The sequence below is a fragment of the Saccostrea cucullata genome, unplaced genomic scaffold (assembly GCF_032062105.1).
Source record: "Saccostrea cucullata isolate Sc308-1 unplaced genomic scaffold, CSIRO_AGI_Scuc_v1 ctg3354, whole genome shotgun sequence".
Taxonomy (NCBI): Eukaryota; Metazoa; Mollusca; class Bivalvia; order Ostreida; family Ostreidae; genus Saccostrea; species Saccostrea cuccullata.
The window spans coordinates 142,817-155,600 of NW_026919555.1; the positions used below are offsets into that span (position 1 = coordinate 142,817).

The following is a 12,784-nucleotide window of genomic DNA, read 5'->3' on the forward strand; positions in this document are numbered from 1 at the left end:
ACTACTCATTAAATCGGTAAAGTTTCATGACAAATGTCCAAGAGACCAGAGAGAACACACGCGGACAAAGTGGTAGATTCAATCTACTGGTATGCATAAAATTACTCTGTCTTTACCAATGTTTATTGATAAAAAATTCTCTATTATTTCAAACACCTATTTATATTAGATATTAAGTCATTTTTCAAAAAAAATTCTTCTTAGAGTGAGATGTTTAAAGACAGATTTTGCAATATTAGATTTTGCACGAAAATAAAATGTTCACATACCCTTTCATCAAAAAAAGAGAAAAAAACAAACAAACAAGCAAATGAATAAATAAATAGATAAAAGAGTAAAGAAAAAAAAATGATGTATATTTTGTTATCTTCAGAAAATTCATTTTTTCTAAATCTTTGAAAATCAGCTTAAACTGAAACTTGTGTGAAAAAAAAATGCATGATTTAGATGAATATAGATTTTTCTGGGTGTTAAGTCTTAAGATTAATTTTAAAAAGTTAGTGTTGATATTTTATATTTCATTTGGCTTATTACATTGGGAATTTCTATCTACTCTACGATATGTTCTGAGATAAAGGATATAAATGGGACTCATTGTGCTTCAGATGTTTTTTTTCTTTTCTTTTATAAAGCTATTTCCTGGTTCCTGCAGCTATGTTCATAACTAGCATTAAATGATTTGAAACATCTCAAGTCTTGTTGATCAGAATATTAGTATTCTGTATGGTTTACACAAACATGTATCTTTTTATTTTTTTACATACAAAAATCTCAGAAAAGTGAATAATACCGACCTGCACTGATCCACATAGAGTTTAACATATCTATCACGTCGGAATGGTCTGCATAATATAGAGCATTGCAAATACTCTGTCTTGTGAGTGATGGCCTATCTTTTTGGATTTTTGATAAAGCTCTCAGTATTTTTTCTTGAGTAGTTCTATTATCTCTCTCAATCTGGTCTATGTCACTCTGTTTCAAACCAAGAAAGCGCAAGACGTGATGAGATTTCAAGGCTAAATTTTTACTCATAATGATAAAGTCAGTATACTGAGCATGTTCTGTTGGATTGGCTAAAGCTTCTTTATAGCAATAGCTGTCTTTAGAGAACATTTCCATATTCTCAATTAAATCTTGTCTCTCCATGGAGGAGAAAGCTTCCTTCAATTTAGCTTTGTGGTCTATGCGCGGATATTTACATCGCCACACATGGAAAAGCTTGCAGTAGGTTTCGGAGATGGTCCAGTCCATACAAGCTGTCTCTGCCAACCGAGGCTCACCAAGATATGTGAAAACAAAACTTAAGTCTGCGAAAGACAGATTTCTGGACAAGAAGTCCAAAAGGAGCTCCAAATCTGAAATGTAAGTAAATATTAAATCAATGACAATTATTATTATAACAGCTTTATATTCATTGTTTTATTTCATTATTTTTCATAATAATATTTGGGATGTTCAGTTAAATAGCAAACACAGGTTCGCGTATTAAAATACCCCCTCCCCCCACACACAAACCCCTAAAGGTATCATTTTTTAATCATGCTTGTTTTAGTCATTATAAATCATTACACATTCCAGAAGCTCAAAAAAAAATCTCAACTGCATCGGTTTTTTTTTTGCATTCATGAAATGTGTCCAAATATTTGATCATCATTATCATTAAGTAGAAAAAAGAAAAAAGAAAAAAACAGTTGTAGTATGGAAGGAAATTACCTCCAAAAATCTATATATCTTTCTATTATTCTTATTCTGCCTAGTACTTCTTTATTCTTTTTTTATTATTTTAACTATGTGTCACTTTATTGTCATGTGACTTTATTGATTTCATATTCGTCTTAAGTACATTTCACTTTGACTTTTATCACTCTTTATTTTGTCTTTACTTCTGTATTGCTTTATTCTTGTAAATGCGTTCTACTTTCGTTTAAAGTAGTACAAATTATGGAATAAGTGATTATCTCTGATTACAAAATTAAATTCAATCACGCAAACAATGAAGCATATTCAATGAAGACAAATACAAGTATTCATAAATTTGTTCGGCATTACCCGGTATAACGCTAGGTGGCAGGGTGTTCGCTACGAGTGTTGGTAAAACTAGAGGTACTGTACATGTGAGCAATGAGTTCGCTTAATGATACCCCCCGCCTCCCATATGATTATAATGAAAAAGTATATGTTTTGCTGTGGCTGGGAAACCCAAAATATGTGTCGGATCAAAAAGTAAAATAGAAGGTGCACAATGGTAATATGTTATAAAGATTCTGTGAAAGTTTCATTAAATTTCTCTAAGTGGTATAAGAGGTATAGCGGATAAGAGATGGGTACCTCCAAAGCGTAACAGATGTACGGACGAACAGACGGACAGACAGACATACCGACTACTATATACACTCCCACTTTTCAAGCGGGGGCTAAAATTGGGTAAGCAAACCCTGGTTGGGTTATTCGATTTTTTTTCAATATTCTGCCTTAATACTTTATCAGCCTAACCCAAATTTTAAATGATGTTTGTTATAAGCTCAGGCATGTACCCGATTCTTTCGGAAGCCTCGCTAGATGGTGAGATTTCCCCTCGAAAGTCTAACTTTAGATATATTGATGCTTCCTTTTAGAAGACTAATATAGAGAGACTTCCTTCCCCGGGAAGTGTAAATACTAATATTGCCAGACTCAATTAAATCATTTTAACAATTCAGGTAAAAACAGATAATCTTCACGAATCTACTGGTAATGAAATCTTTACTATTAAACTGATAAACTAATTGTGTCTTCTTTTTCTCGGACGTGCCCCCCCCCCCTTCAGTCGCCCAAGTGGCACTGTGGTTAGGGCGTTTGCTCCTAAGTCGCAAAGTGCAGTTGTAAGGAGTCGAATCTATAATAAAATAATCGATTCCAACTATGAGATGTTGAGTTTGGTCCTTCACTAGGACCTTATAATCAGAGGTCCCGTGTCGCAGTAGGCACGACAAAAATTCCTCACCACCAATTGACCCAAAGTGCCGAGTATAGGTAAAAAATTATAGCTCTTTACCGACAGGAATTGCATGGCTTCTTCATATCAGTGAAAAAATTTACCAGAGGGACATTATACAATTACCCCTGGGTGTGTCACTATTAATTCAGACATCCGGGTGGACCACCTCCTATGGGGTAAGATCACCGATAGAGGGGAGGGTGCCCACTAATCTTTTTTTTCAAAATGTAAACCTTTTACTAAAAAGTTAAGCAAAATGCCTGTTGCCCCTATTCCTCACAGTTGTTGTTGCTGTACTAATTAGTGAAATTATATAAAAGTCATATACTTAGTGGCGTATGAGTAAAATTTGGTACTGAAAAAAAACCCTCCAAAATAGAATTTTCGACTTTCAAGAATTTTTTCCCTCCTTTATATTTTGAAAATCTTGATAATTTGGATTATTTTTGGCGATTTTCTTCAATATCCAATTTGCTAAGTTCGGTAAGAAAAGTCAAGCTTTTTTATAACAACTGTAAATCAACTATTTTACTTTTTGATCTGACATATATTTTGGATTATCTAAAGCTAAACACTGATACTGCAATTATATTCATATGGGAGGCGGGGGTATTATTAAGTGAGCTCATTGCTCATAGTACCCCTAGTTGGTTCGGGTGATTGGACACGGCCTTCAGAAGAAGCGATAAAGGTACATGACTGTACCTACAATATATAACAAATATCAATTAAAAATTTGGGTTCGACTGATAAAGTATTAATGCATATTGAAGAATCTTAAATAACCCGGGCCCTAATTTTACCAACACTCGTGGCGAGCAATCCCGCCACCTAGCGTCATAATGCAGCACTAAATTTGGACAACTTGTATTCGTCTTCATTTAATATGTTTCATTGTTTGCGTGATTGAGTGTATGTTCATAATACATAATCAAATTAATTTAGTGAAGAAACTTTATCAATTTAAAGTAGGGACCTACTCGTGGTAAACCGGAAGCCAGAATTAGCCGTTTTCGGTTTTAATAATATGGTTCATGTAACATTAGCAAGAACGTAAACAATGTCTACACATCACTTGAGGAATCGACACTAGTTATCATGGGAACAATTTCCTTTTTATTTTACATCGGGTTATCCAGACATTTAAAACACGTGCCGGGTATATGTATGTTAAGTATTCAAAACGCTAAAACATTGATCTTGAACTTCACCTCTGATGAATTTAATTTTTACGGACATGCTAAATTCGTAAAAATTTAACGCGTAAAAAATAAAATCACTCTATTTCATTAGAAATTCGTAAAAATTTACAGCAGTAAGAATTACCCGTTATACGGTATATTATCCGTTTCCATGTCATACGTGTTGTAAAACAATTTAATTGGAACATACTAGTACATTCTTCAATAGCAGTCCTCTCTGTCATATCTGGTTCACATATAAGATCATATTCTTTTGAACCATGTTCCCTTTTCACTGATTCATTTACAATCTTGACGGATGATTCTTGCTTCTTCGCAGTTTCTTAAAACAAACAGAGGTAAAAATTACTCCTTTGTGCGATTCTTTTGCTAAATGCAACGGTAGCTCTGTGAGTGCATGACATGACAATCGTAATTTTTTAATACATATGAAGACAATTGAAAAGTTATTATCAAAATTAATTAATAATTTTTGAGGGTGGAAAAAATGGATAGATAAATATATGATACAGATAAAAGATATTTAGAAATTTAACAATTGTAACAATCAATTGCATACGTACGTATTGGATCAAGTTCATTATCGATGTCACAAGTTTCAACCTCTTCCTCGTTCCTGTCTTGTCTTTGTATACGAATAATGTCCTTCTCTGTTGATTTTTCTGCAAAAGAATGAGCATGCTATTGAATTTCCTCCATGTTATGGATCTGAATATCTTGTCATTATCTAGACAAATTTACTCGTGACTTTTTCATAATACATGCTAGGTGAAACTGAAGACTCATTTTTAGAACTGAAAACTACTAGTACAAGATGTTGTTTTCATCGTGTATTTCATTTCTTTCTATGGCTAAAGAAATTAGGAATTTTTGAAAGGCTTCTTCTAATTTATTTTTATTTAAACAATACTTGTAAATCTGTTCTCCTTCATGCAATAAAATAACTAATATTGTACTATCGTTTAAAAATAAAGTAACCCGTCCCTCGGCCGAGCATGTTTCAAAATCCGTTAGGTGTGACAAAGTAAAAGGAGAAGTACATAGGTATCTTTATTCTTTATTTGATTCTATGGCTAACAATATTTTTATTAAATAATGTAAGAAAAGATGTTTAACATGACTATATTTCTCTCGTTTTCAAAGCAATTTTGCTCCCATGAATAAGGAAGAAGGTCAAACGTCAAAGATTCGTTACCTATGAAATAAATAATTTTTGAGAGGGGGTTGAAGTATAGGGAATGCGACGGAGAGGACATTTGCGTTGCAGTAGACATTGTGACTCATTGATAAAAAACCCTGATATTTGCTGGCCAGAGGTAAAGAATTGTTTGTGTTTGTAACGAACATTTTTTCTCCAGTTTTTATTTCACAATATGAAACTTTTTAAAATGAAAAGGTTTTTGAGTCATTAATGGTAATGTTAAACACATGTGGGATATAACGTACAGTCTCTGAAACGTTCTACTTTCCCACCTGAACAGTGAACGAACGCTGAACGAACGGTGAACGAACGCAGAGCGAATGGTGGCTGAACGATGTGCGAATGCTGAACGCAACTTGGTGAACGATGTGTGAACGGTGAACGGTGAGTGAACGCAGAACGCGAACGGAGCGCGAACGCGAGCGCAAAGTGAACGGTGAACGAACGGTGAACACAAGATGAACGATTTATTCGGAATGCCTCCGATCTTTTCCTTGCATTGAAATTATTCTATAATTCTAATTTCAGGTGTTTAAATATAAATAAACAATAAATAAATAAATACTAAGTAATGAAAACATTTTTGTTCTGTACATATACCGTATATACTCGCCTATAAGTTGGTCCGCCTATAAGTCGGTTGTATTTTTTGATGTTATTTTGGGGGGATTTGCTATTGACCCGCTTATAAGTCGGTACAATTTTTTTCAAACTCTAGTAACAATTTCATGTAAATCCATTAATACTTTAACCTGGTTTCAATTAATATTTTGCGAAATGACACTGATATTTAATCTTAAATTATAAAACAAAAAGGCAATGCCCACTTAGAATTATTAAAATATGTAAATACAATTTACTTTTACTCTATCTATATAATTAAAGAATACATAAATAATCTCATATATTCAGACATTTCTTCGAAAATCATTGGATATGCAAATAAGATACTACATTTCAGCCTTTAGAAAAATACCAATCTCTTTATGACTCGCCTATAAGTCGGACATAGAGTTTTAGACCAACATTTAACTCCCAAAATACCGACTTATATGCGAGTATATGCGGTATGTACCTATGTTTTAAATTGATATTTTTTATAACACGTATTTTTTTCCGAACGCGTGTAGATTAAATATAAAAATAATCTATTTATATAGTAAAAATGCTCATTCTTTTCACTAATAAAATAATGTGGGCTTCTGAAGATAAAACTACTACTTATAGAATGAATTAATTAAATTGTACGCGGTTGAAATAACCATACATGTATTTTCGTGCCAAAGCGATTCTGAGAAAAATAACGGATTTCTTTTAAATTCACAATTATCTGTTGACATTGACTGTTATCGTACTGCATAAAAACTCTCGTTTTATTTAAATTCTAATGGAAAATATTCGATACTTATTTGCCTTTTGTATTATTTTATGACGCTTATTTTAGCTAACTTCTTCATGTATCTGTAGACATTTCCCGGCCGTGATAATACTCGGTTAAGATGTTGGAAACAGGCATTCAAATTATTTGTAATAGATTAAATTTTCAAAACTAAATAAGTAATGTGTTGTCATAGTTTTTATTGAACAGAGAAATGTACGAGAGAGAGAGAGAGAGAGAGAGAGAGAGAGAGAGAGAGAGAGAGAGAGAGAGAGAGAGAGATAACCCCGTCGATTCTCAGATATCTGTTGTATCAAATAAAAATTCTTCTTATTTTTCCTAAATATTCCAAGCAGTAAAGGGAATTTTTTTTTTAGATTAACAAATCCATTTGACAGTAATCATTGGCTTTTGTTTTCCATCATCTAGTTAAAGACAGTTCACAGGAAGTCCGTGCTAGTAGCGACTGTAGCGTGCTTGTGCTGTCAATCAAAGTAATTCGACACAATGGAGGTGTGGAAATCGCGTTTCACCGAACATGCCGAAGGCAAAGAAGTTTTAATATTTTCCCTATCATTTCTAGATCTGATTTTTGCATTCCTGCAGACAAAAATAAATAATTCGAATATATACTCGGAGGGATTAAGTTTTAAATTGAAATTGAAACATATTCCCTGCCAATTTAAAATACTAATGTCAGCACAAGTTTATTCTAAAATACTATTGTTTAATGACTGTTTGATGTTGGTTTTAAGACTGATTTTCTTGTGTTACAATACAAATTAAATATCAATTAAAATATACAAAAAACTCTAGAAGAATTTTATTTCAGGAGAAAAGGCATCAGGTGGGGGGTGGGGGTGGGGGGTCTTGATTATGCTGAATAGCAAACATATATCTAAACATATGTTTAGGTACGGTGAAGGAAGGAATTTTCCGTCTCTAATAATAGACTATTTTAAACATTTGGTCTTTTTTAAAATTTAATTTAATTAATTAACTGAATATTTGCAGTACTGTTCATAATTCTCAAACCTACATGTAGTTAAAATACGTGTTACTGTAGAAATAATTTTTTTGTTATGTATTCTCGTCCCGTAAAAGACTTGGATTACATGTAATTATTATAAATCTATTAATAATTTGTCCTCTTTAAAATTACAACAAATTGATGCCGTGCGTGAAGCATTTGTACATTGCCTTTTCTTTAAAATTGATATTTTAGCATCGTTCTACATACATGTAGGTAGTTACAATGTAATGTATTATTTTCCAGGGAAAATTTATGAAATAATTAACAACTGGGTTATAATAATAGAAAAATAAATATCATAGATAATTTTTGCAATAAAATGATTATTCTTCAAACACGATATCTAAGTTATTTAATGAAAAAAAAACATGTAAATCCTTACCATCAAAAAGATAAGTCCTTTCAATTCGGAGTTCCGAATGACAATGAAGACTGAACGATAAGTGAACGGTGAACGCAAGGTGAACGCAAAGTACACGGAACGAAGAGCGAACGGTGAACGTTTTGTGAACGATGAACGCGAGCGCACGGTGAACGTTGAACGCAATACTGTGAACGAAGAGCGAACGGTGAACGCACGCTGAACGAATGGTGAACGAACGCTGAACGAACGGTGAACGATCGGTGAGCGAACGGAAAAATGGGAAAGTAGAACATTTCAGGGACTGTACATGTAATGTCTCTTTGCAAGGTTGTTTTCACGACTTTAAAGTTAACCCTAGATCAAACGTAGATTCTTGAAGTGCAAATTGAAAAAAAAAATCTATTTTGTGTTTATTTCAATTTATTATCAATAATAATGTGTTGAATTAGGAGGCACATCCTTTGGAATGCTAATTTTATACATTTATATCACCAATTTTATGAAGAACCTTTTTTTTTTATCACAAAGCTTTTTCCCTAGCTAGATGTCTTAACATGTGCACTAAATTACACAAAAACGTATGCCGCGCCTTATATTTATCATCTTACTCTACTTTGAGTTGATGACTTGTATTGAAAAAAATTCGGATGTCTTCAGACCTGTGTTGAGCAATTCATTACCATATTCAATTTGTCTAAAGAGAGATAAGAAAAGTTCCAGGGTAATACAATATAGTGTTTGGATAAGTTTTAGAAATGGTCCAAAATATGTCTAAATAAATGCATAGAACTAAAGGTCAGACGACATGTTCCTCATATGAATGCTTTGTATCTCTTGGTATTATATACAAATATTCATATTTGTCAATCTCTTCTGACTTCTACTTTGCTTTTTAAAATGTTTTAAAATATAAGAACACCAAAAATTGAGATATAGGTCATTCAGAAAATTCCCACAAGTATTACATAGAAAATATGACCCTATGATGTCTTATCGAAATGCATGGTAAGGTATGCTAATTTTATGTGAGGAAACTTGTTTAATATATACACTTCAATGACGCATTCTTGGGAAAGTTTATATATATTTATGAACGTGTAGTCTGATATCTTATTGAAATTCACGTTTGGCAGAAATGTTATGATACAGCAAAAGTAGGATATGAATTATGTACATGTATACATAAAATTAACTCACTTGTGCTCCAAGATCGACAATTTTTTTTTCGAATAAAAAGAAAGGAAAATCACGAAAATAACCACTAGTGCGATCAACAAGGAGACTACGCCAGCAATTATAGGTACGGTCTCAATCCCGGGCTGCAAATTGAAAGTACTGTTTGGTAACACAGAGGTAAGATTGGAGCTGCCTGTGGACAGGGTATATGAGTCAGTGGGTTGAATAAAAGTTGTTGATTTTGGTATCTCCTGACTCCTTAAAAAAACAAAATCAGCTAATATCATAACAATTTGATTCAATCCGTCGTAATATCTAACGAGAGGATGAAACGGAGAACACAGATTCACTTACGTTTTGTCTAAACAGCTTTCATTTGCCAAATAACAGTGTTTCTGTGGATTTATGTCCAAGCAGGCTGGATCTGAAACAACAATGACCCACTTTATTTCGAATAGTTTTTTTTTACTTACATCCCTTCATCAGTTAGGTATCTATTCCATCAGAAAAAAAAAAATAGTACTTCTTACATCTGTAAACTTCATTGGTAAGATAAGGTTCTTTCGGACAACCGTTGAGAAAAGTGGTGCAGTTGATGGCATCTAGGTGTCCCGAAGATATAGCAAAAGGGCAAGTATCTAAAGACATGAGGAGAAATATTCAATGAACTATATGTTAGTTCACACCCCTCAGTCATTTATAAAAGCCATATTATTAAAATATTTTTTTTCTTTATTTCATGTTATTTTTTCGCTAAACTGCTGAACATTTATTACACTTGCAACTGATAATGAAAAAAAAATCTGATAAAAATTATCATCCTCTTAACTTAAACAGCCACATATACTTGTTATAATAAACAATATAATTTATTTTACACTGTATATTTTCTACCTTCCGTTTCTGTGAACATAACAAGGGGTTGCTGAGGCATTAATTATTAATAATTGGTGCTCAGTATATCTTAATTTCGAATTAAATGTAGCATCAAACAGAAAGCGTCTTAGTTATGTATATTTAGTTTGAATAACGCTTCCTACAAAAACAAGAGGCCCATGAGCCACATCGCTTAGCTGAGAAGCTTTGACCATTATTTTCTTTACCAGATTTTCTGCTTGTAAAAACATAATGCATCCCCAACCTACCCCACTGATCATAAATTAGACATTTTGAAATCTACACCACCCCAGGATCCTTCCATTTGCTTATAAGTTTCAGCCTTTCTGGTCCAGTGATTCTTGAAAAGAAGATTTTCAAATAGTTTTCCTATATATTTCTATGTAAAACTTTGATTCCCCATTGTGGCCCCACCCTTCCCCCTAGGGTCATGATTTTAACAATTTGGAATCTACTCTACCCTAGGATGCTTTCACATAAGTGTCAGCTCATCTGATCCAGTGGTACTTGAGAAGAAGATCTTTTAATGACCCCCTCCTATTTTTGTATTTTCTTGATTATTTCCCCTTGTGTGGCTCTTTTTGTTAACAATTTAAATTCCCCCTCACCAAAGGAAGCTTTGTACCAAGTTTGGTCAATATTGGCCCAGTGGTTCTTGAGAAAAAGCCGAAAATGTGTTTACAGACGAACAAACAGACAGACGGACGGACGAAGGACACTTGAGCTTTCGGGTCAGGTGAGCTTAAAAGACATGTGGGCCAACAAAGTACGCATCGGAACTCCAACATAAAGGTTAAAATATGTATCTAATTTTATCATTTAACAACCTAAAGAAATTGTTTAGAATTTATCAAAAGAAAGATAATATGATTCGGATATTATTGTTTTACAATTAACATTGACTCACCTGCTCCAAATCTGCCAATACTCCCTTGAAGACAAAACTCCACAAGTGAAAATCTGTCATTATTAGGTACACACTGGTACAGGTTCCTCCCTAGTGTATCATTGGGACACAGTAACTTAATGCCGTTGTTCAACCAAGTGAGATCATCCTTAGGACAAGCTGTCACAGATCTGAACTTTGCATCCATATTTCATCTTAAGCGATTTTTATAGTGTCACTATAAATTAATCAATTAAAATCTTTGGGAAAATTTAAGAATTTGATTTTCTTTCCTTTTCTTTTCTTTTTATCATTCTTAAGCATTTACAAACTTTTTTATATGTCTTGAACGTTCCTTACAAATTATAATTTTTGTTCATTTTCTATGAGCTACCATGGATGAGCATGCATATCTCCATTATTACGCCATAATACCGTACTGTATTTATTTTTTTTAAGATTCGTGAAGTACATGAAGTGCAACACTTCATGCCGGAATATTTATCATGAAGCGTCAATACGCTTCAAGAAATATGCCAAGGTGAAGCGTCGTAGTTAATGTCGTCATCACTCTTCAAAACTGAAATACATTAGATTGTTTTAATGAACTGACAATTTCAAATCATTTGTAGTTAAAAACTACATCATTCAATGTCAGGGTAATGGTTTTTCATGATTCAATGTAAATTTATTACGTGTGTACATGCGGATTGTTTATGGATAGCTTAATTTTCAGAAACCATTTCTTTCTTTCTTTTCTTTTTTTAAGCATTTTGAATCCAATCTGTTAAAATAAACAGTTTTGCTCTTTATTTAGAATGAAATAAATTCCATCCTTTTATATAAATATATAATAATTTAACTAATGCTATTATAGTTAGTCTAAGTGTGCTTTATGTCTTCTTTGTGGGGTGTGGGGGTGTGTGAAAGTTATTATTTACTTTAGTCGACAGATTTATATTTGTTTATAATAAACATAAAATTCAATTTTTAGGGCTCTAGATCTTACAAAAATACAAATGTTAAAAGTGATTGACACTTGACGTACACAATTTTTATACTGACTTTGAGAATTGAAACATTTAAGAAAAATAAATCTTATTTCATAGAATTTATTGAATATTAACTGTGATACACATTGTACTGATGATACATAAAAATACAAATGTTAAAAGTGATTGACACTTGACGTACACATTATAAATATTGACTTTGAGAATTGAAACATATAAGAGAAATAAATGTAATTTCATAGAATTTATTGAAGATTAATTGTGATACGTATTGTACTGATGATATAAGAAAGGGATTCAAATATTAAATCAGCTACATCGCGATGAGACTATCTCTAGATATAGAATAGCGGTAAGCATTTGTTTATCAATTTAAGAACATCTAGATATCATAGTTTGAGAATCACATTGCTGTAAAAACTATGTTATCAGACAAACACTAATTTAGAAGTAAATGCAAGAAAACTTATACCAGGACGAAAATTAATCTTCCAAACACTGAAATACAAACCAAACGATACGAAAACTAACGCAGTTTTAGATAGGGCTAAAATAATATTTGTTTGAATGAGATATTTTTACTTAAATGTAGTTATATAAAAATGGTACGGTGGTATATTTCTGCCCCCTACCAGCAAGATAAAGTATGTTTACATG

At 32.6% G+C, this 12,784-nt stretch overlaps 1 protein-coding gene and 1 long non-coding RNA gene across 2 annotated transcripts; both read right to left on the reverse strand.

The window, feature by feature from the left end:
* Positions 1 to 649: 649 nt before the first annotated feature.
* On the reverse strand, positions 650 to 5,111 carry LOC134233479 (uncharacterized). Its single transcript, XM_062715450.1, has 4 exons — positions 5,090 to 5,111; positions 4,743 to 4,841; positions 4,370 to 4,501; positions 650 to 1,355 (listed from the first exon to the last, which is right to left on the reverse strand). The coding sequence occupies exons 1-4, from the start codon at positions 5,109 to 5,111 to the stop codon at positions 772 to 774; spliced, it is 837 nt and encodes a 278-aa protein (XP_062571434.1). The 3' UTR covers positions 650 to 771.
* A 4,265-nt stretch (positions 5,112 to 9,376) lies between these two features.
* LOC134233426 (uncharacterized) lies at positions 9,377 to 11,305 on the reverse strand. Its single transcript, XR_009984990.1, has 4 exons — positions 11,136 to 11,305; positions 9,862 to 9,969; positions 9,686 to 9,755; positions 9,377 to 9,589 (listed from the first exon to the last, which is right to left on the reverse strand). It is a non-coding gene; the product is annotated as an uncharacterized LOC134233426 (long non-coding RNA).
* Between the last annotated feature and the right edge of the window lie 1,479 nt (positions 11,306 to 12,784).

Excerpts from the sequence above, each read along its gene's own strand:
- LOC134233479 (XM_062715450.1), bottom strand. The coding sequence starts at position 5,111 with ATGAAGGAGAACAGATTTACAA. Across the intron at positions 4,842-5,089 it reads GAAGGAGAACAGATTTACAA|AAAAATCAACAGAGAAGGAC; the intron begins GTATTGTTTAAA and ends ATTCTTTTGCAG. Across the intron at positions 1,356-4,369 it reads TGCTATTGAAGAATGTACTA|ATTTGGAGCTCCTTTTGGAC; the intron begins GTATGTTCCAAT and ends CTTACATTTCAG.